The sequence below is a fragment of the Scophthalmus maximus genome, chromosome 4 (assembly GCF_022379125.1).
Source record: "Scophthalmus maximus strain ysfricsl-2021 chromosome 4, ASM2237912v1, whole genome shotgun sequence".
Lineage (NCBI taxonomy): Eukaryota > Metazoa > Chordata > Actinopteri > Pleuronectiformes > Scophthalmidae > Scophthalmus > Scophthalmus maximus.
This window is the reverse complement of record NC_061518.1, coordinates 26,104,254-26,131,218: the sequence shown is the minus strand read 5'-3', so window position 1 is coordinate 26,131,218 and position 26,965 is coordinate 26,104,254. Positions and strand designations below refer to the sequence as shown.

Genomic DNA, 26,965 nt, shown 5'->3' with positions numbered 1-26,965 from the left:
GAATAAAGAGAAAAGCCGGCCGGACGGGCTGACACCGTCGAGCGCAGGGAGCGACCTCAGAATGGCCCAGAACGGAGTGACGGAGAACGGCGCGGGTGGAGGAGCCCCGGCGCCGGCCCTGCCTCGGCCCGCCGACGTCCAGGGGATCGCGCACACCAAGGTGAGAGGTGCGGCCGGGGGGCTCCCCACGGGGCCCCGCGTTCAAGTTCGTCCGCGGCGACGTTGTAGATTCGTGGCCAAAAAGCCTGTTCCACTCTCCACAGATTTTTATCGACAACGAGTGGCGCACGTCCTGCGCGGGGAGGACGTTTCCGACTCTCAACCCGGCGACAGGTGTCAAAATCTGCGATGTGCAGGAAGCAGACGAGGTAGGAAGGCCCCCGGGGCCCTGTCAACAGGCTTTTTAATGCAGTATTAATGACCACAATAATGATGGTGGTGGTGGTGGTGGTGGCGTTATGATGATTTCAAACAGAAACCTGCAAACGGTACCACTGAATACTTGAATGAAAACTTGATGAATGTCTTTCAGTAGGATTAATGCAGCATAAGAACTTAATATGAGAACACAAAATAAGAATGTTTTGCAAAATAAGTTTAGACCCACAATATGTCGGTGACCATAAAATTGAACACAGCTTTTTGCTGCATGTCACAGACAGTTTTATAAAGAAAAGTAACATGTGAATGGAAACTGGCCATTTCTAAATAAATATAAGCGTATTACTATCACTAGCCTATTATTACAGTTTGTACTTCCTCTCAATATGGAGCTGAAAACTGGCCATGGCCATGTCCACATGTTTGACGCTCAAATTGTAGTCCAGTGTTGTGTGACCTGGCACTGTCCTGCCTGACTGTGCTTCATTTCTCTCCGCAGGAAGATGTGGACAAGGCCGTAGAAGCAGCCAAGGCGGCCGTGCAGAGAGGCTCTCCGTGGCGGAGAATGGACGCATCCAGCCGCGGGAGGCTGCTGCACAAACTGGCCGACTTGATAGAGAGGGACCGGCTCCTGCTGGCGGTGGGCTTCCACCCAGTTCCTTCTAGGATACAGCAATTTAGGGTTTTCTGCATACAGCTGCATGCAAACAGTGTGGAACAAAATGACTGATGGGTCTAAATTATACATGACAAAAAGAAAATCACTAAATCACTTTGACTTTCATGGGCCTATACAGTTCAAGAATAACAGATGAATTCAAACATTTTAAAGATAAAGAACACTAAGTATATTATCCTGCAGGTCAAGTTAAGTCGGATTATTAAGAGTTAATAAGTTAAAGGTCCAGTGTGTAAGATTTAGTGACATCCATCCTCCCTATCCAAGCAAAATAATTCACACGGTAATATAAAAACATGATAGGCCCTCTCTAGAGCCAGTGTTTGGTTTGTCCTTTCTGGGCTACTGTAGAAAACATGGGGACGGGGCTTGCTCCCTGTGTAAATATAAAAGGTAATAAAAACACAATTATCCAAATTTCCAGGTGATTATGCACTAATAAAAACATGATTATATTATATTGTATGATATTATATTGTATGATATTTCATTAGATTTTATTATATTAAGGATCCCTAAATCCTACACACTGGACATTTAATAAAAAACATAGAGTCATTCGATTTACTAATACTAAATACTAATTTTACTAGTAAGTTATTACTGATGCATTAATTTCTTACCAGCATTTTAGTATAGATTGTTTCATATACTTGGCTATTTTATCTTGTAGGATGATGCATCATATTTTATGACCATTTATATAACTGTGAGATAAATGTAGTGGAGTAAAGACTACAATATTTCCCTCTGAAAGTAAAGTAACTCCAGTGCAGTGCTTTAAGAAAATAATGACGAACACGTCATTATTTTCTTAATCTTTAACCGTGAAGGAATGACAATAGCCGGCCACGTTAGCATCGACTTCAGTTTCCTTTTCCAGGGTAATTGATTTTCATTACAATAGATTTCAATAGGAAAAGCTATTACTGATTGGTAAGCAACACACCATTGGGATTTTCCTGCAGCTGTCCATGTGCTGTCATGACATTAACTAATTTTTACAGGACTGGCCGATATTGTAGCATGACATCATGACACTGTGACCCCACCCTCTCTTTGTGATGACTGCGTGATGTTACGTTCCCTCTCTTCCAGATATTGTTTGGAATGAAACCCCTGTTGCTGTGCCTTTTCACTCTGTTTAGCTGTCATCTTGCAGTTAAGACCTAGATCTATAAATCTAAAACCTTAGTGAAGTAATAATAACAGATTGCATGTGAGTGCTTATTGCAAACATGCTCCGGAGTGGTAGAATGGCGGCTAAGGCTAATTACACTAAAGTCCCAGCTATGTTCGAGGAAATAAGGTCCAGATTCAGGCCATTTAAAGGTACAGTAAAGTGGTACAGTGGTTTCATTATCTGCCAGAGCCGCAGAGCCTCACTTCTTCTCAGTTCTCCTTTTACAAGGAAATTTAAGTATCTCCAGATAACGTGATGGCAAGGAGTAGGCCAGACAAAGCAGTGTAAATCATGTCTGACACATTTAAACATAATCATTATTATATAACATAATTGTCTTACATGCTTGACTTGGCTCACTGGCACTGTAAATTGCAGTGGACAACTGTGGCTGAGACCCAACTGCACCACCCTTGGCTCCACATAGAAACTACCTTGCCAGCTGTTTTCAGCCTCATACAACTCACTACCTTTGTTAGGCCCTAAATTGATTCTCTATTATTATAATAATTGTTATTATATCTGGAACCCTAGAGTATAGCATTAAATTCCTCATAATTGTAGATGGCCAGCTGTGACTTTAACTAACTTTAACTGTAACTTTGTTGTCCCCAAAGTAACTGTCAAGACCGGTAAATCGCCAATGCAATTTAGTCTGAGCTGTCTTATGATCAGAGAGATTGGAAACAAGGCGGCATTTTATCCGGATAATCTAAGACTCTATTTACACCAGGTATTAAAATGTGTTTTGTATCCAGATTGTATCTAGATCTGGTTACATTTACACAGGGTATTAACAATGTACCCACACTGGAGGCACACAGAAGAAGAATATATGAGGAGGGTAGCCATCTATGAAGCTACGTTATTGTGTTTGGTTGCTTTTGATAATGTGGGAAGAAGCCAGTTGTGCTAAGAATTGCCATGCTTCCCTTATAGACTGTCATCAGACTAAATGGAAAGAAGACACTCGGTCTCGTCTTTAATCCCTCCTAAGGTGCCTTGAAGGAGATAGATGAGGACTATGGAGTGGACTGCTTTGTATGCATGGGCGTTTCTAAAGCAAGCTGGTGGTGCGGGTCGTCATCACATGATACGGGGCCTGCGGGCACCTGTTCTTCGCCCCAATCCAGCTCCCAGTGAATCTGATCCTCACTGTTTTGCTCCGTCACCTCTGTGTTGCACACCGCAGGGAGAACGGCCCGGTTGTCCGTCTCCGTTGGACTACTTTGCGGTCATTTGGGCTGATTTATTAGGAGAAATGTATCAGTCAGGACCCCTGTCGCTGGACTACATTGTAGTAACACTACGCAAAGTTTTATGTTGTGTTTGCTAAAAGTCAATTAAATAATTAATTTCCGAAACCATCATTAAATGATCAAAATGAATGATTGAAATATATGGGGGGGTTTTATAATTCTTAAATTTTTTTTTGGTTTTTACAAAATTGTTTGTGTTGCTTATGTGTTGCTGCATCAAATCTTGTTGTGAAGTGTGATTCGTGTCTTCCTGATTTTTTTTAGACCCTGGAAACTCTGGACACAGGGAAACCATTCCTGCAGTCCTTCTTCATTGACATGGACGGCAGCATCAAAACACTTCGTTACTATGCAGGCTGGACTGACAAGATCCACGGCAAGAGTTTGCCTGTAGGTGAGTGTGCCATCTTCTTTAATTCAACAGACAAAAGCTATGATCTTAGGATGGCCAACAAAAACGTGAGAGATCCTGTGTGTGGCAAATTGTTTGATTTGTCATGTAGCCACTAAAAGCTGCATGTAAATCTGAAAAAATAATACTTGACTAGACTTGAATTGTTCTTTTGGGCTCATGGTTGTATGTACAACGTGTGGAATGAAATGTGAGCCATTAACCGTTTTAACAGCTTTATTGTTTAAAATTTGAGCAAATCTTCCTCGACCGATGCATGAGACAGACGGCTGCACAGGGCGAGAGAGGCCTCTTCATAGTTTCTTGAGTGTTTCGCACATCACAACATAATTTGTAGTGGAAACCAACTGCAATTGCAGCTTAGTTGGTGTCACCAGCAATTTTTTTATTGCAGTTACAATATTTGACAGTTATTTAATAAAACACGTTAGTAATTTCGGCTATCAAATTAGTATCATTGATGACTTGTGTAGACAAATTGGTTATTTATTCTCCTGAACAACTTAATTCCTGACATCACAAAAAATACATATGTTTTCTGAAAAACTTACTGCTCAGCTTTCATTGTCATTTAGAGAGGAGCTGTTAAGCAGCAGTGGTTTGGTATTATGGGGCCGTTAATTAGTCAGTTAATTTATTCAGTCATAGATTTGAGCTCCACACAAAGTCATGCAACATTTTTTCATATGAATGAATAAATCAAGATAATTAAGAGTGGCACAAGATAATTAGTAGTGCACATGATGGGTACTTTTTTTGCACATGCCAGGGAATCCATAACCAGTGCACCATTGGGAAACAAACTAATTACTACAAAAAAAGTGACTTGGCCTGGCTCAGGATTGTCCGGAGACCTGGGTGGTATGTCATTCAGACTCTTAGTACTTCCCCCCTCTTGTCACAGCCTACTTTGCTTCTCCTCCGCCTCCACAGGACAGCGGATAGACAAAACACGTTTGCCTTTTCCTCCCGATTAGATCCCAATGGAGTGCTGAGAGACGCACGGCGTGGCGGGACAATAGGAAGAGGAAGAGGCTGAGATAGTGATCAGTGAGGTGCAACAGGCTGTGAGGATTAGCAATCAGCCTTGGCTCAACGCCTCGCCGAACCAGCAGCCACTCAGCCAGTAATCCCCAGTCTTATTTTGGAGTAGTCTCACATACCAATCAGCTGAGTTAGTGTTGAAAGTGAAGATGTGCTAAATTGTGGGCTAAATACACAATGTGGAATGCAGAGTCTAATTTTGAATGAAAGTGGAATTTTACAAACATTCTTTAGTAATAGAGCTACTGCTGCTTTCAGTTCATTTTCATGCAGGGGAAGCCAGAGTGAGAATAATGATTACTAATTAATGTTATGTAGTGCAAACGTTAATATATATGATGGGTGGAAGTAACAAAAATTAACTTAAAAATGAAACTGATGAAAATGTAAATTGACAAATAGAGCAATGATTTATCAATTGATTTGATACATTTCATTATGATTTGAATAAAAAAAGTTGTGATATGATGAAACAGAACCATGTTTCATAATTTTCACTTCTTTACAATCATCATATATCCTTCACAACACAAAATTGCTATTTATCATTTGAGTAAAGTTGCCTCAAGGGTGGAAGTAAGAATAAAATAACTGAAAAAAAGGGAAAAAAACAGTGATAAATTGTCATTTGATTTGATAAACTTTTTGACATAATTTTTACCTATATTGCTCTGATGAGCAACTGGGCTCTGTTTCTCCATTCATCATTCACACTAAGTTACTTCCGGCCAAATCAAAAACCACGCCCACAGACTTGCCGATTGAGTTTTTGCCTCTTAACTTGCAGGCCTGCTTGTGACATGGCGACAGCAACTCCAGAGACTGAAGTTAGAGAATTCCTCCTCCAAAAACTTCATTGATAGTCTTTCAACTACTAATTATGTACTTCGCTATCACATTGACTGGTTTCTTTCATTTAGTGGAATTAAAATACATTGGAGACAGCAAAGTCGAGAGTTGTGAGGCGTATTTTTATTTTTGGGGAAAGTTACAAAAATTGCATGTTGTAAACGATCAATGTCGTTAATTGGCTGTTGTGAATGATGAATGGAGAAACACAGCCCAGTTGATTATTATTATCATCAGTAAAATCGCCAAAAAAGCAAAAAGGATAAACATTTATCAAGGATAACATAATGTGAAAGGTACTTGGAATTTTAATGTGCACATAACTCATCTAGTAACTTATTCTTTGATTCATGGTGCCACAAAATCCAAAGAACCAGGTACATAACACACACAAGCACAAACACATTGCTTATGGGCCTGAGTTCACCAAACCATATGACTAGTCTTTGAAGTGATGTATGGGCTTTGATGTAAACTCTCTACCTAATATTCTAGATATAAGAAACAGAAGATTTGGAAGAACAAAATTCAGACCATCTTGAACAATACACCGGTCCGACCTGTTTGTCCTAAGTTTTGATCCAAATAACTTTTTAAAAAGATAACTGGCACCTAAATGTACTTCATTATGCGCTCATTTTCATACAAAGCTAAATTGGCTGAATCGTCCATTTCCATCCAACCATTATCCATATTACTGGGGCTGGAGCTGATATGGCTGAATCAATTGATACAAAAAAATATTTTTTGCACAAGCAATAATTCATAATAATATATACTGCAAAACAAAGATGGTAGGAGGCCCAAGGGACAACGAACGACCATGAGCATCAAACTCACTTACGTAAATATAAAGTCAACTCCTTCAGTGCTCATGAATACAAACCAACTGCTGACATGCTTCTTTTGAATCATGTGTTACTTGCTGCTATCAGCTCCCCCCAACATTTTGTCGATGAGGATGCTCCCCACTGACTTCCTCACTCAGTGAGTGTAACATTCTTTGAGCTGCGACTGAACATGGACTCACCCAGTGACTCAGAGATAAAGGCAGCTGGAGACGAGTCCTATTGTTGGGAGTCACCCAGTCTGTGATCAGTCACATGGGAAACTAGAGAAGGTCAGGGTGCTGAGCCTCTGACACGTCCATGAACCACATACACAGGGTGTTGACTGCACCATTAGTATCGTTGGGACGTTGTAAAAGGATTCAAATGGAAACAGCTGAACAAAACAAGAGAAAACTGCACTTAGCAATAACGTGAAGGGAATTTAAACATGACACTGATTATTAAAAAGCCTAAAATGTGGCTAAATGTTTTTAAAGATTAACGGAACCTGCCCAACGTTGCTCTTTTTCCTTCAATTGATTCTGTTATATTTAAAATATTGATTGCCACTAGATGTCGCACTAGCACCAGCATCTTGGTGCTACCAAAAACCCCTATCCCAAACCCATCCAGTTAGCTGCCATTCAAACCATAGATTGTGTATAAAATGAACATAGATTCCAAAGAAAAATAAAAGAATGCGAAAGTGACTGAAACCTGCATTGACTTGATTGATCAGCAGAGGGCGACTCCACTGAACATTTTCCTATGGAGTGTATGGCCTCAATCGCTAGTTTCAAGTCTTCTTCAATACAGCATAGTGTTCATCTAGCAATTGATGGTCCCATCTAGAGTAAAAAAGACAACGAAGCACGGTATGCTTTGGGTCGTGGCTACCGTGTGATTGACAGCTAGCACTATCCAATGGGTGCAGGTCCCAGGTGGAGGTGGAGGTGGTTTTTAAAAGTGCAGCACACTCTTAGCGGACCTGTATGGCATGGCTAGCATTATCCACTATATCTTTACATAGAAAATAGCTGTTGGCTGCTATGTTTGAAAGTTCTTCAGCCATTTAAGAACCAACAGGTCATCTGTCCACGCCTTTATCTGCAGGATGATATTATTTGTTAGTGCTACACTTCTTGCCCGGGTTAAAATGACTTCTCAGTTCATGTTAGGAGATTTTTGTCATCATGTTTACGGCATTAAACACTTGGTTAAGGTTCTCAGACAGATGTGGTGATGGTTCTAAAATGTTGGCAGGTCTGTGAGGCTGAGTGAGAACAGCACTCAGTCGTGTTAAAAGTGACAGTTTTGTTGACCCATCTATCTGAACCTCCCCCCTGTGCAGACTGTTGGGTCTAGTTACAGGTGAAGCAGCACACCCAACCACAACCATCAGTTATGTTGGTTGTGATGTCTCCATATTCTCTCAGTGTGGATCTTGCAATATAGGACATCCGACTGATTATGCTGTTTCTGTATTTTCTTTTCTTACAGATGAAAGCTTCATGTGTTTAACTAAACATGAGCCCGTTGGCGTGTGTGGAGCCATCATTCCTGTAAGTCCGAAGGGGATCTGATTTGAATTCTCTATTTGAATAGAAATTCTTTCTCTGAAATGTCTCTGAAAATTAAACATGACACAGATATACACTTGGGTGCATACACTAAATACAAAAAAATGGCAGATAATATTGCTGTTGATGTACTGTTAAGGTTTGTGTGGGAACCTGTGAGGGGACATAAATCTGTTTACATGGTTACACTGTGGGGACTCAAGTCCCCACAACGTGTATCATAAACTTTATAGGGGAAGTCTTGGTTTAAAGTCAGGGTATGGTTAGGTTTAAGGCTAGGTTAGGGTTGAGTGCGAAGTGTTAGGTTTACAGCAAGTCTCCAAGAAATAATTGTAAGTCAGCATATTTTCCTTGAAAGTGAGGAAAACACAATAACACTCTTAGTGTTTTATTATTCATATCAAGTAAAGGGTATCACAGGATGTTGGACCATTCTGCTGTAATACAATATGTTCTCAATAAGCATTGTTATAAAATCTGAACATTGCTCAGTGTTCAGTTTATAACTCGAGGACATTCCAACAAGTTTTTATGTGTCACCAGAAAGTTAAAAGCCTGCTCTGACATTATTGTTGCTCGCCGTCTGCTATGGAGTCAGAGAATATGGATATCTGTAGATCAGTGCAGAGATAGTTTCAAGCCCAAGCAGTGGTGCTGGGCTCTGTGGCAATTTTGGCGCAGTGTTGGTCATATGACACCCTGGGACTCAGAAAAACTTTTCAGCCACTCACATTCATTCCAAAAGAAAATGTCCTGATCTGAATGCACATTGACAACATTACAGTATGTTAAAAAAGTTGCAACAGGAATAGAGGAAACTTTAGTGGCGTACGTCCCTCTCATCAGAATGGCTAGGCTGCAGTGATTCGTGGTTCCATTGATGAATACATTTCTGGATCAGCCTTGGAGGCTTAGCTTGGCACAGAGACTGTAAGAAGAGAGGATATTGCTTGTCTGTTTAACACATGTATAGCACTGTGGCTCTAACAGCTGGTTCAATGAGTACATGCAGGTTTGTTCTCTGTCGCAACCTGAAAATGAGACAACTGCCATTGCTAGAAGTTTGGATTTTTTTTGACCCCACCAAAAAGTCCATGAAAGAAGTGCAGAAGTGCCTGCAGACATAATGTTTTACTGCCTTATGAGTGCAGGCATCAGCTGATCGTCTGAAAATGCCAGATATTGACCTGATTAGTTGGCCAACCGTTTAATAATTTCTGTCATAGTCATATTGATTGTTAAAAGGCAATAACAAACAATTGTTTGATCAACAGAGATCCCCTTGTTACTATTGTTTTACTTAAGGCAGGCAAAGAACCATCTATACCTATCTTTTTACTTGTGGATTATGGATTAATTGGAGCTAGGTACAGTACTCCAAGACAGCACAGGTCCAATTTTGCAAACCTGCACCCGTAAAGCTCAGTAAAAGAACCCACCCATCCCTCTTGATCATCTCTAAATTGACCCAACTGGTTAATATCAGTCCTGATACCCGACCCGTAACAATTTTGTTAATAACAGGTCTGAGCTTATTTCCTGTTTTGCATACCGTATTGTGCAAAGTTGCTGCCCGTCCACATTAAGTTCCTTTTAACATGTGCCTGACCCCTGAATTAATACGATTTTTTAAAAAACTTTTTAAAAACTTTCTTTTTAAATAGACACGTAGATCTGCAGTGAGAGCAAAGGAACTTGTAGTAAGAGTTGTCTCTGAAAATTAAATTACAAGCGTAAAACTTGCAATATCAAACAGTGGAAGCTAAATCAAGGGCATCTTGTCATGTTTGTCGCTATAGCTTTAGTCAGTCACCCTTCAGAGAGCCCAGGTTTGATCCCTGTTCTGATCAGATGTAAGGAAAGATATCACTTCCACTTCAGTACTGTTTAATTGATAGTGATAACTAATATTAGCTTTAACAGTTTAAATGACTCTGGCTTGCTTGACTTAATGGCACCACTGATATTCCAGAAAGAAAAAAAATGCATGTCTCTCCCTGGTTTACCCAAGCTTTTTGCACTACGTCTGTTCATTAGCATCTCTGTCCTCATTTTTAAGTGATATCAGAGAAAATGCTTTGCATTTTGTTGCCACAAGGCTGACTTGCTCTGCAATATACAGCTCTATAAATCAATTCATGTACTGGACACACAGAGATTCTCACTGCATGGACAGAAACATATTTCCCTCTCACCGTGTTCTTTTAATGGACTGTATTTATAGAGCGGTGGTGGTTAATGGTGCAAGCCCCCCCAAATGTCAAGTTAATGGCTCAATTGTAACACTGCTAACATCACTGTCATCACTTTCTCTGAACTATATTACGATTTGATTGGAACCACTGCAGACTGAGCTTCATTTTCATGAAAAATACTAATCATAAATGTGTAGTGCTAGTAAAGCAACTGCACTCATTTAAAGGCACTGTCTGAATGTGAGGATGAAATGAAACCGTGAGTACCAGAAACCTTATCTTAATCTTTGCTCTCCCTAAACAAGACCTAGTCTCTGCTAATCCCTTTAGGGCTGTTCTTACAGGAACACACAGTCTCAATCCTGTGCTGCATGGATTTACTTTCACACACTGGAATATACGTTTTTTTCTTTTGATAATAACTTCATCAGATTTAGGGTGGGGGAGTTGGTGTTTCACCATATCATGTTTCACTTTGTTGTATATCCACACAGACACGAGTATAATTTCGACATCGTGACGCTGCCATTCAGTTTTTATCTTTGAACATAAGCCTGTAACCTCTAATGTTGCTTTGGCAACAAAGGAACAAAACGGCCCTTGTTTGACATGGGAGATTATATCATAAAAGTGAAATTCATACTGAAGAACGTTGTGTAATTACTGAAAGTACTGCTGGCAAACACGCCGCATGAGTCATTGTCAGAGGAAAACAGGAAACCTTTCTCTTGACTTGTGATCACAAGATCCCTTAATAGTGCTGAGTGTTCCCAAAGTGTAGTAAATGTTAACAATGCCTAAACAATAAACATGCAGCACTCACATATATTGCTGTCTAATTTGGGTTTTACTGCCCAATTATTTGTCCTTTGGGTTCCAACATGGAAAATGGCAACTGGAAAATAAAAGATCTCTTTTTCTGACTTTGTTTACTTTGAATCATCTGCAGTCCTTCCTGATTTATGACTCTTTTTATTGTCTTTAATGGCTTAACTGGGAAAATGTTGTAAAAACGTTGCTAAGTACTGATGCGTATGTTACTTGGATTATTAGCCCAGGTTTGTGCCATTTGTGTAGTTGTTATTATTTCCGTTGGCGACCGCTGCAGTGATAGATTATAACAGTTACAGCAATAAGCTTTTGTTTACATCAAAAACGTTCATAAATGCGTACGGTCATTTGAAAAAAAGGACTTATGGAATATTCCATCCTCTGTGTACATACAATATACAGGATATAAACACAGATTTGGGTGTTTTACACTGAGACAGAAGTAACTACCAGAAATTACACCTGCCTGTTGCTTTGTTTCAGTATTTCACATATAGTAGCCGTAGCTGGATTTGTAACTGGACTAGGCAGGCAACTACACAGCACTTAAAGGGCTAACCCAAAGCCAGGGTCACTTTAGAGCAATGGGTTTTTAGTAATATTCACTCCATCTTCTTTCCACTGCTTATCCATACCCAGGTAGTTGTGGTTGCAAATTAGCAAAATGAAAGTAAACAAGACAGCATTGGGTAATGTTAGGGGTGTAATGATTCTCCAACTCCTTTGTTTGGACCTCAGTTTGAAGACATGGTACAGCTCATACCTTGGGATGTTGTTGTCGTCCAGTATCATGATACCAGATTGTGGATGTTTGTATTGCAGTTTCCGAATCGTTACACCCTACCAGATGTCCCTCAGGCCAGACTGCATATGTAATCCCTTCGGTGTGTTCTGCTCCACGGTCTCCTTCTAAGAGAACTCTAAAGAAATGCCTACAGGAGGTGTCCAAATCCTCTGAGGTGGTTTCTCTCTAACAGCAGAGGTTCTTGCTTCAAGCTCCTTTTGGATGTTCAAACTCCTCACACTTTTCCTGAGGTGGGAACACTGCCACCCTGCACAGAAAATGGATTTATTACATGTGAGGAAACTGAAGGCTTTTCCCTCAGACTCAGCTATCTCTTCACCACCACACTGCTGGAACTACGTACATTAGTACTGGCCAAAAATGAATCAGTGATACTTTTGCATTCAATGGGAATGGGGTCTGCAATGATATATATTGAATGCAGGAAATTGCCATATACATTCCCTCTCAAGTCCACCATGACAAAAGTTCTATACCTTTGTCTTCTTAAACAGCTTTTATATGCTGCCAGACTCACTTCCAGCTAAACGAATGGAGGCCCTCGGAGTACAACCTTAAATAGGGTTACAAACTAATTTGGGTACTGACAAAGCTGAGCTTTAATCAGTGTGGGTGGGAAAGGACTGATCGTGTTTTCCCCTTTGGGGCTTACTATATCTATGCACACTTCAGTGCTATCGACTCGTGTAGCTCCTCATACCAACTCTTGTATATTTTTAATGTCATTCGTACTTTTCATAGACAACGCTTTCATGGCTTGCCAGATTTGTTTGTGTACTAGAGTCCAAGTGGTTTTCTGCTTCCGATTCCTTGTCTTGTGTCGATCAACCAGGTGGCAGTGGTGGCCGCAAGGTTAGGGAAGAGGGTCTGTGACCAAAAGGTCGCAGATTAAATTCTGTAAGGGAAAATGAAAACACATCGTTTTCTCTTCATAACCACCTCAGGTGCCCTTAAACAATAATGTCTTAATCCTGTTTGCTTTCGTGAAGCTGCTCAGTGGCCAGCAAATCAGACTGTGGTTATGCTGGGTGACTTTAACAAATAAATGTGTTTAACTGTGTGACTGTCAGAGTGTACCTGCAGCAAAACTCCCTGAGTAAATGAAGGATTTTTTTAATGATGGGTCACAATTATTTCAATACTTTTAGGGGTTTATAGTATTTATTTGCTCATATATATTGATATTTTAAGTTTTAGCCGTGAACATCCACAAACCTCACTGATTTTTAAAAACACATTCTGCTATCACGTTATGTCATGAAAAAGAAGCCCATCATATGTCCTGAAGGTGTTGAAGACCTAAAGCTCTTCGTCGTTGTATTGCTTTTTGTGTCATCCAACAGTGATCACCGGTCACAATCCGACCACACATTTGAAAATGTTTTGGCCATCGATTCATTTTTGTTCTTTTCTTCTATGCTAGTGGAATTTTCCTCTGCTGATGTTCATGTGGAAGATAGCGCCGGCCCTGAGCTGTGGAAACACTGTGGTCATCAAGCCTGCAGAGCAGACCCCCCTCACGGCCCTACACATTGGATCGCTCATCAAAGAGGTATAATTTCAGGCTCAGCATGTAAACTTGGATTGATCCAAGCTGTGGGCTGAACGAGGTTTAGACTTTAAACCTCTGATCGTCGTCTTCATGAAGAGATTCTGGGCTTGTGTTCTTATAGGAAATCCTGCTTCTCATTGATTACACTGCTCTGTAGTGACTGTACGCATCTGGGCAGACACTGTGGTTCAGAGACTCCCAGAGGCCCTTGTCCTTCACTAGCCATGATTGCAATTAAAGAAAGGATTCAATTTGACTGTTGTCAGGTTTCACTTTCACTGTGATCTGGTGACAACTTTAAGTGTAAATCAACAACAGCATTCCTTTCAAATGAGACAATGATTTTGCTCAACAAGTACACATTTTTTTGCACTATTTATTATTTTCCATAACCTGAATGTATTATGCACATAAAACTTACACACTTCCTGTGAAACAGTCAAATGAATATTCAGACTGAATCCACACTTTATAATATTAAGGTACGGGTTTTTTTGTTGGCCTTTAGGTATATTTAAGTCTGTAAAATGAAGGATTGAGCTTGAAGTTTTATCAAAATGTGATTATTTTTATGGCGTTAGATGTCTTTTGACCCCTTAAGTGTGGGGTCACTGGGGACTCTCTTCACTGCCCTACTCTCTGCCACACCAATTCAGGCGGGCTTCCCTCCTGGAGTTGTGAACATCGTTCCAGGGTTTGGTACCACGGCAGGAGCAGCCATCGCCGGCCACATGGGCATTGACAAAGTGGCTTTCACTGGCTCTACTGAGGTACAGTATGTGAATGTATGAGTGAAAGATAAATACTCATAAACCTAAACATATTTATAAGTTTTTCCCTAAATAAAAAATGTACCGGTGTGTCTGCAGGTAGGCCAGCTGATCAAAGAAGCAGCAGCCAAAAGTAATCTGAAGAGAGTGACTCTGGAGCTGGGGGGGAAGAACCCCTGCATTGTGTTTGCTGACTGTGACTGTAAGTAAAAATGATCTGTCTGTCTCATTTTTAATCGTGAAATGCAACAATGCAAATTCTGTGTTATGACCTGCCCTATAGTTATATCTCACTGTTGCAGCCACAGATTTTAGTGAGAGTCAGTATGTAAGTATTCCTACATAATCACAAAGCAACATGGGGTAGGTACTGACATTGATATGACTGTCACACTATCAAAAATATAAACGGTAGTGAAGTGGTACACTTATGGATAATGACAGTTAGGGTCAGGCCTGTAGCAATCATAGGAGACACTAAGACCAGTCCGCTTATTTATTTTCTGAGTATATGAGAGGGCTTGCTTACATGCATGAAGGACGGCTATGGCTTAGGAGATAGAGCGGGTTGTCCAGAAGGCCGATGGTTCAACTATGATTGAGAACACAATAAAATATTAGACTGACCATTTACGCTTTCATTGTGATGAAAATTTTAATCCACATTCACCCAAACATCTTACTAATTAGTATGACAACAATATGACAACTTTCAATGTTCCTTTTTTTTTATTGGCTCTCTTTTTGACATATACTTTAGTGATGATTGGATCTTTAAGTGCATAAAGAATGTCCATGAGTTTCAGATGGATAATGCAGACCCCTGTGACTATAGTGCATGATTAATAGGGTGAGACGAAAACCTTAACCAACTATAGGTAGTGACTGTAGGAATGACACAATAGAAAAAGTAGATTGGGGGAAGTAGAACAAAGAGGGGACAAAAAGTGAAATTAAAATGTTTCCTAAAATACTGGGGTGTTTATTTCCTCTCTTTCCTTTTTGTTGTTGCTCTTATCGAATGTGTATTTGCATGTGTGTCTACAGTGCAGCTGGCTGTGGAGGAAACCCAGAAAGGAGCTTTTTATAACCAGGGCCAGTGCTGCACGGCTGCATCGCGAGTCTTTGTGGAGGAAAGTATCCATGAAGAGTTTGTGCGTTGCAGCATAGAAAAGGCCAAGAAGATCGTCATAGGAGACCCACTAGACCCCCAGACGTCACAAGGGCCACAGGTAAGAACACACAGTCACAGGGATGCTGGAAGTAGGGGTGCGGAGGGTGCTGCAGCACCCCCTACTGTTGAGGTGTAACGGCAAGGCAAAAGAGAACACTATACAAATCAACAAATCAAATATTTTTTGAGAGAGATTTACCCATCGTTACATTTGCTGATGCTAATTAGCTGTTGTTTATGCATTTGCTCTGTACATGTTATATATATATATTCACTTACTTGTTGATATTTGCGCAGTTGGTAGTAAACTTCTGATAGTTCACCCTCGACTCTACATGGAGGGGGGTTGCCATAAACCAAACCACCCTATTCACCCATGGTGTCAGCACCTGAATGAATGACTGCTGCATTACAAAATGCACTCGAGGCGTTTTGCAAATTCTGAAGGAGGGAGTTTTGTATTTCTCAGGGAATGGTCAGGGAAAAGTCTTTTCCTATATTTTTTTTCTAGTGGAGATGAACATGCAGTCGCGAGAAGGAGTGATCTGACATGCGCTTCTCACTGAGATATATATAGGCGCATGAGATGAAGATGACCTAATAATATGGTTTATGTCACAGATGTTATGGATCATGATTATGGATAATGTTACAACACAGTCTTTATTTCCTTAAATCACTTTCATGAAAAATAATTAATTTCAGCAGAGTATTATATGTTACATGTTATGTAGCTATAGTCTCAATTAATTAGACACTGAGACACTTGCAGCACAGTCATTAAGAACATAACAGAACAAAAATTAAAACATAGAATGGTCCCCTCAGGACGCCACACTATGACGTCATACACTTTCTCTCAGCACCCTACCGATTACCAGCGTCCCTGTACAGTCAGCATCACAGAGGACAAATCAAAAAGTTATGAATATGGGGAACTTAGCAAAAAGTTACTGATTTGCAGGGATAAAAGTTCTCAGTCTCTACGATGGAAATCCGTCAATTAGAATTTCGCATCCATTATAAGACTTCTCAGGTCAAAGTAATATTGCGGAGCATCAAACTAGTGGTGGTGCTTTTATGCATTACAACCAATGGATATTCATTTCTAATGGAGGAAGTACCAGCGTAATTACGGTATTTTACAGATCGTTGCATTGTGGGTTATATGCATGAGTGTTTTGAAGTCCATCTGTAGCTGGGTGGAGAGCGGCTATTTGTTTGCTCCTGTGCGGCGCAGTGCTCCCTCACCTTGTACATGCGTTCAAGTACACACGCGTGAATAACAAACTTAAGTGGGAGGCAGAATGATCCCTCCGATGTGTTGTTATTGCAAAAGTAACTTGCAGTAATTGAGCCACAGATAGTAAAGACCGGCTGTGGACTGAAGACCTGCAAGATTAAAGTCCTCAGAGCTCTGAAGCCACTCAGTACACTGATCCCTGAAGCGGAGAATCAGCTGTTGCCATAGAGAACGCGGTGTTGTTGTGAAAAAGCCGTTGTCGTGATCGTTTCTTATTCTTGGAGAGTAGCCTCTATGCTGCCCTTATAAATACAATATATGTCTGAACATTAACTCAATTTCTTTGACGTACACAAAACATGTATGATAGTGGAAATTATATGAAAATCATAGACAGACAGAATTACGGTCTAAAAAATATGAGGACAACTCTTCTGATAGATTACAATATCCTCGGGAAAAAATCTTCTCATATTTTATACAAATTACTACTTTTTTAAAAAAAATTCCTGCAGGTATCAAGTTTACAATAAATGTTGCTTTTACAGTTAATTGTTATGTGCTGTTATTGTTTTCATGCAAAGAATGATATTTTCAAAAGAAGATACTTTTCCCTCCTTTATTGTAATGGTAGGTTGGTAGGTTTGCCAGTGTCCATACAACACAGATTGTAAGGATATTAATGGTGGTGATCATCATTCATATCTATATGTGTTTATGATTCAATTCTTTACTACAGCACACATTGTTTGCAAGAGCATAAAGTTCTTATAGATCTAACCTCCTAAATTGCTTTCAAAGATTTATCTTTGAAATGTACAAAAATAATTCTCGGGGGGGCATGGCCCCGGACCCCCCTACAGGGTCTGACGTCACCCACCATTGTCTCACAAAGTCTTAGGGGAAACACTTAGCCTACAAAGAAATCTACAATAGTAGACTTATTGGAAGTTGCATGCAGCTCTTTGCAAAGTGTGGGGGTTTATTTGGCTCTTTATGGACTGGTTGGCCACCTCTGGTCTGAAGTAGGTCTTTCAATGTTAATCAGCCTTTAAAAATCTGCGAATATTTCCTCACTGTCCGTTAGCTGTGGCTTTTTGCGTGCGCGGCAGAAAAAAAAATCCAGGTTTTCGGCGCAGCCCATGCTCAGTCATTTGAAAACAAAAAAAGCTGTGGACTGTGCCACAACACCGTGAGCGCGGTTTGTAAATATAACTGGTTGAGGGATAGTTCAGTGATTTTGCAGTGGGGTTGTAATACAACAGAAGTATGCTTGAAAAATAAGTACAAACTTAAATGTCTGGCGGCAAACTAAAGCAGTGAAAAAAATACATCCTTTAGCGTACAATTTAATGGATATTAATTTTTTAGGTAAGCATTTGAAAATGTGAGTGAAAAAGACGTTTTTCGGTGGTCCCCTCTGCAACAGTGGGACTCCGACTTTTGCTACTCCCCATTTTACTCCAAACTCCATTAAATGACATCGCTGATCACCATCTCCATAAGGTAACATTAATTATGCATAAGTAACTCATACAACTTCCCTCCTGGACTTCAAAATCACTGAACTATCCCTTTAATGGAGGGACGCTTGGCCAGACGTACACGTACAAGTCTTTTCTCCCTAAAAAACTAAAAAAATACTTTTTTGAAAACACAACTTGAACAATGCCCGTAGAGCGCATACCTCCGCCAAGGCTAATTCCCTATGTTGGCATTTTTAAGGAAGTGATGGAAATCATTTCAGAAGTTTTTGAGTAATCCTGCTGACAGACAAACAAACAAATAAAAAGCAATGAAAACATAACCTCCTTGGCGACCCCCCGTGTGTCAATATCAAGTGTGAAATCGGCTCAGGGAGCAGCAATGAGCTCATGGCACGCTACAAACGACAAATAAGAACCGGAAAACTTAATTAAGACACAAAGGTGAGATTTGTGGAAGGGTGAGATAAATGCTTGTCTGTGTAATGTTTGGTGCTGGGCAGGTAGTGTTCAGGGGATGTTTAGGGAGAGCGGTAGAGCGGAAGAATGAACCAAACCAGTAAAAGTTTGGGCCAGTGTTACAGCAATGTGGCCACTGTTGTATTCACGTTACTTTCTACAAGCAGTAATTATAATTCAATTGTTTTTTTTTAAATGTGAAAGTTTCCAATTAAGGGCACACTGGGTTTGCAATTTGTGGTGAGCTATGTATGAAATTATAACCATCATTCTGCTTGTCTTCTGTTGACTTACCTTTTTTTTTTTTTTATTGCTGCAGCCAGTTATTGTCTGCCACTTGGCATTTCTCTCACCTTCTTTAAAGACGAAATAAGTCCAAATAAAGTCAGCGGTCACTCTTAGTCGCAGCCACCACTTGAAAAAAGCAACATCCATTCACCAGCATTATAATGGGCATTACATTTTTATCTTTCCCTTGCCTGATGCCGGCTGCAGATTGACCGACAGCAGTTTGACAAGATTATGGATCTGATTGAGAGTGGGAAGAAGGAAGGAGCCAGGCTGGAGTATGGAGGAGTCGCTGTGGGTGAGAAGAGCCTCTTCATTCAACCCACCATCTTCTCCGGGGTCAAAGATCACATGCGCATCGCCAAGGAAGAGGTGAAAACTTGTTTCAGTACATTACAAATAAAGCTTGACACAGACGGGGCGGGCGATTGTGTTAATGCGTGAGAGTTAATGCTGATACCTTGTGGACCTATGCTTTGATTACATGAGCAAAGGAGCAGAGAGGCAGGCTTCACAGCCAAATCAGTCAAAACGTTGAGTGTAAAACGATGGACATGTCTTGCTGTCGCCATCTTGACTCCATGGCGGACGGGGAGGGGGCACCGATTATTGTTTTTGATTTGCAGTTCAGGAGGGAGGATATGTTGTTGGTGCTGATGGAGTAATTTCCAGGTCACATGAAACAGGGGGCACAGGCAAGATATGCACAGTGTACTACATTATGACTGTGTACAGTGCACAGTGTTCTACATGTGATGGTACTGACTCAAGTACCCACTTTGAGACACATTAGACAAAGGAATTGGTTTGTACAGTTGTGATTGTATGGAAACAAACACAATTCCAAATTATGAGAAACTTCAATAAACATAAGTCGGATTTACTTGATAGTTATAATTAATTATATCATATTTTTGACTGTAATTTCTGTTATTGTGTTCCTTGAGCCATTTGATATGAGGAACTAGCTTAATCAGATAGTTTTATGCACTTTGTGCCGAACACTTAGATTTTTCCTCATCAGTAGATATCACTCCCAATGGGAACAGTGATGCAAGGCTTGACAAAGTGATGTTAGGTCATGTAAGTCCTCCATCACGGAGGTAACGGCCTTTCATCTCACAGTCCTCTCATGTTCACTGTTGCAAGAAAAATGTTTGCACACAAACTTATGTGCAGTAGAAAAAAAACTGAGCATCCTTTTTGCAAGTCAACTCATCTGGGGAAATCTAGACATTTACAAACCTTGTAGGACTTGTGACAGTGGGATCTGCTGGTGGCCACTTCAGAGAGTGTCATCACATTTCCTTTTAATAAGCTCCAGCTCACATCCTCTAATAATCATTCCACATCATGAGAGAAGGGCTTGACAACAGGTTAATCTCCTCAAGGCAGAAAAGTCTTGAATGCACTGATTAAATTGTCATCAGAGATTTTATTTGTAAAGCACCAAGTCACAACATATGCAGATTTTCACAGAAACGTTTTTTTATGGGAAACTGTAAAGAGCTTCCTGCAGATTTGCCATCAGTGACTTTGTCTCTCAAACACTCAAAGCTTCACAACCGACAATTTCATGTGTGCACATCTTTCGTGACCCAAGTCATCTTGTGATGATACAAAACATGAGATCTGTCATCACTCAGGGGGGCTTAGTTCGACAAAGCTGCAACCTTTTTCATTTCATCTCAGCGAAAAGAAACAATCATCAGGGAATGTTCTACATTTCTTCTGCATAAACTCTGCTGGGTGAGGGATATCCAATGCACATTCTTTCAGCCTCAGTCCTGATTCCAAGTCCTTTTAATGTTGAGTATCTGCTATCACAAAGTCTGATTTGATACGTAAATTGACTTAAACATTGATTAAATATAATCAACAAGACACATATGCAGGTCAGACTGTAGGTATTTGGATATGTGCAAATCTTTTGCTCTCCAGGCTCTGAGCTTCAGCACATTAAATGTGAAATAGAAATTAATGGGCACTGCATTAAAGTGCCATGCCTCAGCTTTAATTTGAAATCATTTGCAGTCAATTGCTGCTTGACGTTGTCACAAAAATGAGTAGACACGGGCTGCATGGAGCATTTAACCAGACAAATGACAAGCTTGCACCCCCAGAAACATCAACTGTGCTAAAACATAATATTGATAACATATTTGTGAAAAAGCACATCTGTCCTACACGACAGAATTGTGCTTCATATTGGAACGCACAGTTCTTGCTAAATTTATTTATTGATTCATCGAGTTATTCTTTTCTTCAGTTATATCACATATTCATGCTCCTTGCGTAGATGTCAGTAGGAGAGACTAAATGAAGAAACACTGTGACTCACTTCTCTGTACGTGACTGCTCTTCAATGATATGTTTGCCCTCTCAGATCTTTGGTCCAGTGCAGTGTATATTCAGCTTTAAGACCCAGCAGGAGGCTATAGAAAGAGCAAACTGCTCACAATATGGCCTGGTGTCAGCAGCCTTCACAACCAGCCTGGACAGAGCTCTGTCTGTGTCTGCAGCCCTGGAGACTGGCACTGTGTGGTAAGTCCCTGTTCACAGTCCAGGACAGGCATTTCTTTCCCCTGGTCATTATTCCTCAAACACCACATTTCCAATTTTATTTCAACAAACATAAACAACCACAATAACACTTAGACATGAACTGATCAAGTGATGCCAATGTTGTGAGGGGCTGTTACACCTGCTGCATACTAACCATTGTGCAAGATTCACAACATTTTTCAATGTTTCATCTTTCCTGCTCAAACAATTTCCCTTATACATGACGTTTACCGAGACACAGAGATAAATTACAGAGAGGCGGACTCACCCCTGACCCTCAAATAAAAAAGAGTCTGCCATTTTGAAAAGAAAAAACATCTAACTTGCCAGACAGACCAGGTTTCACCGATAGTTGTCTTATGTCAAAGCACGACTGTCTTTATAATTAATCCGTTTATCAGCTGTGAATTCAACAGTATATAAGAAAACCATTTGAGTGAAATCCTATGTCGCGTTTCCCTCCAAAGCCATAACTAAATCATGAATCAACCTTGAATTATGGCTGAGGCAGAGGTGGCAGCACCTCACTGAGGCAAAAATTTGAAAAATGAATAGGCATGGACTCTCCTGTCTGACATAATTTTTGTTTATGCACAGATTAAACAACAATATGTAATATGTTAATTATTGACCTTTAGAGGTGTGGGTACTGCTAGGCATATTTGCTGTCCTATGTCCATACTGATATGTTTGGGTTTTGACATCCATCACTTTTGCTATGTTTACACCTGGCGTCCACACTGTTCTGCAGTATTCATGGACCTAAAACGAAAACCTCCAGAAACTTTACTGGCCCTATTTTAGTTTGAAAACCTCTGGGCTGTGGTTTAGTCTAGATGAGACTTTTGGAAACAATGAAATAGACATCCGTTGCTCAACAATTTCACTTCACCGTTGTTCCAAAAAAGAAATCCCGTGTCTTACTTTTCACCATAGTTGTTCCTTGTTCATCGTATTTTGAGACTAAGCAACAGACTGCAGAAGAGACAATTTGTTTCCTGTTTACACTGGCATGCACATGCCCAATCTACATGAATGCAAAAATTTGTTTGGAGAGAGATTGTTTTGAAATGAAAACATATTAGTGTGGAGGTAGCCTGAGAGAGCATCAGTGGATTCAGCAAATGCTCTAAAACGCTCAAGGGACAAACGTTTCTGGTGGGTGTAGTAATTATAACAAGAGCAAAGGAGGAAGTCAGCTGAAATGTACAGTATAAACACACAAAGTAAATAGGGGACTAACCTAATGCTGACTAATGACATGGGCAATGATCTCCTTTCTTTCTCTGTCTCTCTTTCTGTCTTAAGGATAAACTGCTATAACGCCCTCCACGCCCAGACACCCTTTGGAGGGTATAAGATGTCAGGCAATGGACGAGAGCTGTAAGAACACTTCATGTTTCATATTCTTCTAATATTATACATGTTCAGTGTGTATTCCCTAACTAACCTGCTTCTTGTGTCGTCTGTGTCTTCTAAAGTGGAGAGTATGCACTGGCAGAGTACTCAGAGGTGAAAACAGTGACCATCAAACTGAGTGAAACCATGTGAGAAGAACTTGGGAAAATCCAGTGCTTCTCGCTCCCCATCACGTCCGACCATTAGCCCCCCGCTCCTTTCCTTGTCTCAGTCAGGCTCACGATGTAGACGTTAGGGTTAGGCCAGAATATGACTTGCTCTATACAGTATATCAGACCCCTTAGAGAGACATTGTTTTTCCATTATATACAGGGTTTTACTCATCAGCTTAAGTAATGTCAGTACATGAGCCTGGTAATGTTTCATTTTACATGTTCATATTTATCATAGAATGTTACAATAATTCATTTGGATGTTCCCTCTTAGAACATGCAGTGCCGCATTTATGAAGAACAAATTTCGAATGATAATGTAGTAATGATTTTACATTACATTTACTTGGCCTTAAATGTGATTGTTTTTTTCAATAAACTGAAAAAAACCCCCCACAAAAAATACAAAGAAAGTATCAGGATTGCCTACAAGTGAAATTTCATGTGGCATTCATCAGCAGAGTTGGCCCCCTTGATATGGCCACCTTGGTCTTTCTCTTACTCACCGCTGACTCCAGGTTTGACCCCTCCCGGTGGATGCTGTGAGTGGTTTTGATCTGGTCTTGCCACAAAAAACTAGTGTTGTCTGTTTCTGCTGATCATTCAGTCACCTGTCCATGGCCCTTGCTATTTCACTTATGTTGTGTTCCTGTGGTTCTGACAGAGTGCCCCTTCAGACCGGCTTCACTCTACCCTTTTTTATTTTATATATTTCCTGGAAAGCGCTTTTTCCCGACTCTGCCTTGAGTGACTTTGATACATAATCTTTGGCAAAGACAGGACAGACAACCACCTTTCTATCACGTGAGATGACAACTGAACCAAGTCATTGTCAAGTGAAGAAACTTCGCTGATGAAGCAATTCAGATGTGGGTAAAAGCTTTTTTATGTTGTTGCTTCAACTACTCTTTCAAAGGTCAATAATGAACCATAAAGGTCAGCTTGTCCCTTACTGAGAGGCAGAACCACATTTCTGTGTTTCTTTCAGCTGGAAGGTTTCAAGTGTCCTGGTCTTCCATGGGGCATCTGAGTGACGAGATTAGAGGACCTACCTGAGGTCATTTTGTGTCATGTCAAAAACTGAAGGTTAAAAAAAATGCAAACATGTGTAGCCCAGTCTATGAAGCAGCTTGATTACATAAATATATATAAACGCAAAAAATATAGTGACCTTTTTTTTTTTTGGTAAATTGTTGAGTAGCAAATTTACTTGTTTCTAATTCCAAGTGCTGATTCTAGCCTGATGTGATAATATGATATGTTCTCTCTGCTGAGGATTATGTGCTTTCCCTTTCAAATTTTGGAAGGAACTCCATTTCCTGTCCCAGATAAGGTAATATTTACCTTTCCAGTACCATTTAGTCGTGTAACAGCAACAATGTTATAATTACATGGATAGTGTCAACTTTCTTTAATATGTGTGTGTGTAACCAACGAATATGTTTCAGTGTTTGTTTATTATCACACATGGCCTCTGTTTCTTCTCACATTAGTTTTGTATTTAAATAGAAATTCTGAATAAAGAAAATCAATCACACTTTGTGTTATTCTGTGTACAGGGTGTGTTGGAATGTATCTTTTATCCGAGAAAAAACGAAAACAGCTAGTCTGCACACACAAACAAAGGATTTGGGGCAGGGTGATGAATTTAGATGACAGGGCAACACAATTAAATCATTAATAATAGCAATAGTATAGTACATAGCAAGAGCCAACATACAGTACTTTATTTACAGATTAAGCAAGTCTGCAAAGAACTGCATATTAAATGGCAGAAATTCTGAAGTGAAATTAGGTGCAATTTGATCATCATTTAGGCATAAATACTGGCACAGAATAAAACAGTTGACATGGAACATGTTAGTATTAGTTTGTTTTATCTCGGTCAGCTGTAAAAAAAAAAGCTGGTACAAGCTTATTCAACCTGACTGCAACAAGGTGAGTTCGCTTTAACATGAAGGGGGTAAAAGCACAGCATGTCCACAAATATACAGTCAGTAGAATTCTGATCATAACTAGAACTGCAAACAGTGAATGACGGGGTCCAACCTCTGGCTATTACCCCCCCCCCCCAGCTGCTTTTGGGAAAGCTAGCTACACAAATTTGTTTGTACGTAACTTCCGCAATTTTGAATGGAGCGGAATTCTTTCAACAAGTTTTTGAGATGCAACGGGCCAAGTTTCGTGCAGATCGGATGCACGTCCTAGGAGGAGTTCCAAAAAGTACGTTTCCGATAAATCATGAATTCGCCGGGTGAAAAATGTAGGCGGATGTGGCGTGGCCAAAACAAAGTACTTAGAACTCCATTCAGGGAACGCGTGGATATAAGGGTTATAAATGTGCGATGCACGGTATGGGAGTTATAGGCCAAATTGCGGCCAAAATGTATTGTTGCGCGCCCTAGTGGCAGATGCGTGTCAGTGTTTGTGCCTGCGGTGTGGGCAGGGTGCAGGGCCAGTCCAGAAAATGGCCCCTGCTCCACCGTGCGCGGTTTAGGCTGTGGCGGGACTTTTACAGTTGGGAAAATAAAAAAAAAAGAAGACGGAAGAATAATCTGTACAATAACAATAGGGTACTAGAACTGGGAGCCCCCGCTGGCTTGGACCCCTAATAATTGAAAAATATATGGAAAAAAATAAATGAACCCAGAAGCTCCACGGCGCTCTCTTCGTACGTACGCCAATCAGAGGCAGGTTCGGGCCGTACGTACGCCAATCAGAGGCAGGTTCGGGCCGTACGTACGCCAATCAGAGGCAGGTTCGGGGCCATGGATTCACGGGGCGGGTCATCTTCCTCCAAGAGTGACAGAGGAAAACAAGAGTCAGCAGCCGAGTCGAGTCGGTGTCCGCAGTGAGCTGGAACAGCTACGGTAAGCCACGAGGGCTAAACATGTGTCAGTCAGTAAATACATGCACCGCTTAAGGGGAACTTAGGAAATAAAATGAACTCGTTGTTTTTTTGTTTTTTTTTAAACACCGTGTTAGGAATTAGAAGACGACTTGTTGTCTAAATGTGAATTTGGCTCGTGTCAACTCGAGAAAAAAAGAAGCAGAAGAAGAAATACGAGTAGAAAAGATTGGTTCGCTTCTCCTCCAACCGCCAGCCTGCCCCTGGCACGGCGTGTGCGTAGATTGGAAAGTTTGCATCGTGGAATCAGGAAGTCCAGTGAAATGTCAGCGTCACTCGGTACTCCGTGCCCGTCGCCGCGGTGAGAAGTTCACAGCTCTGAACGCGCCCGGAGCTGTCGAACAGGCGGTGAGTTCTGATGATGTGTGGTCCGTCCATTTCGCTGCAAGTGAGTGCTCACTTTTTAAAAAAAAAAAAAATATATATTTTGCTTTGGGACGTGACGTTGTCAGTGAAGGAAAGCAAAACCAGTCCCACCAAAGCTTATTTGGACGTAACGTACATTCAATTGTAATTCGCTTTATTTCCCACACTCTGCCCTTCGTCGTGTTTTCAGCTTTGAGTGCGACCCAGAAAACACTGATTTACGTCACATATCAACTGTAGCAAAAGCCTCCAATCGTCAGGACATGCACATTCTGAGGCTCTGCTCGTCAAAGGCCACCTCTACGGCCACCGGGTTGTCATTCATCCCTGCAGATGTTGTCAGACATCTGGCCTACACACAAACCGAAGATCTTCACGACGCTCACTCCTGCTTGTGGTTCTGCTGCAAAATTACGTTTTCCCTCCAGTACATGTATCACTGGAGTTTGCAGTCTCCTGCCCTGTGGGTCACTGCAGATCTGACACAATGCACAAAGAAGGTTGTCGGTTTAATCTGCGACAAAAAGAATTGTGTGC

General features: G+C 40.7%; 2 protein-coding genes across 7 annotated transcripts in view; both read left to right on the top strand.

Annotated features, from left to right (window-relative positions):
- Nucleotides 1-24,691, top strand: aldh1a3 (aldehyde dehydrogenase 1 family, member A3). Its single transcript, XM_035628916.2, has 13 exons — nt 1-160; nt 264-368; nt 881-1,021; nt 3,767-3,896; nt 8,138-8,199; nt 13,472-13,600; nt 14,257-14,370; nt 14,470-14,572; nt 15,418-15,602; nt 19,226-19,390; nt 21,405-21,562; nt 22,892-22,966; nt 23,065-24,691. The coding sequence occupies exons 1-13, from the start codon at nt 62-64 to the stop codon at nt 23,132-23,134; spliced, it is 1,536 nt and encodes a 511-aa protein (XP_035484809.1). The 5' UTR covers nt 1-61; the 3' UTR covers nt 23,135-24,691.
- Nucleotides 24,692-25,916: 1,225 nt separating this feature from the next.
- Nucleotides 25,917-26,965, top strand: part of lrrk1 (leucine-rich repeat kinase 1) — a 66,018-nt gene continuing 64,969 nt past the window's right edge. For 3 of the 6 annotated variants that reach the window (XM_035627963.2, XM_047331474.1, XM_047331473.1), the window contains exon 1: nt 26,064-26,410. The gene's annotated coding sequence lies outside the window, so the exon portion shown is untranslated. Of the gene's footprint in view, nt 26,025-26,062; nt 26,451-26,965 lie in introns of those variants that run through there. The other 3 variants (XM_047331472.1, XM_047331470.1, XM_047331471.1) reach the window with 3 other exon arrangements.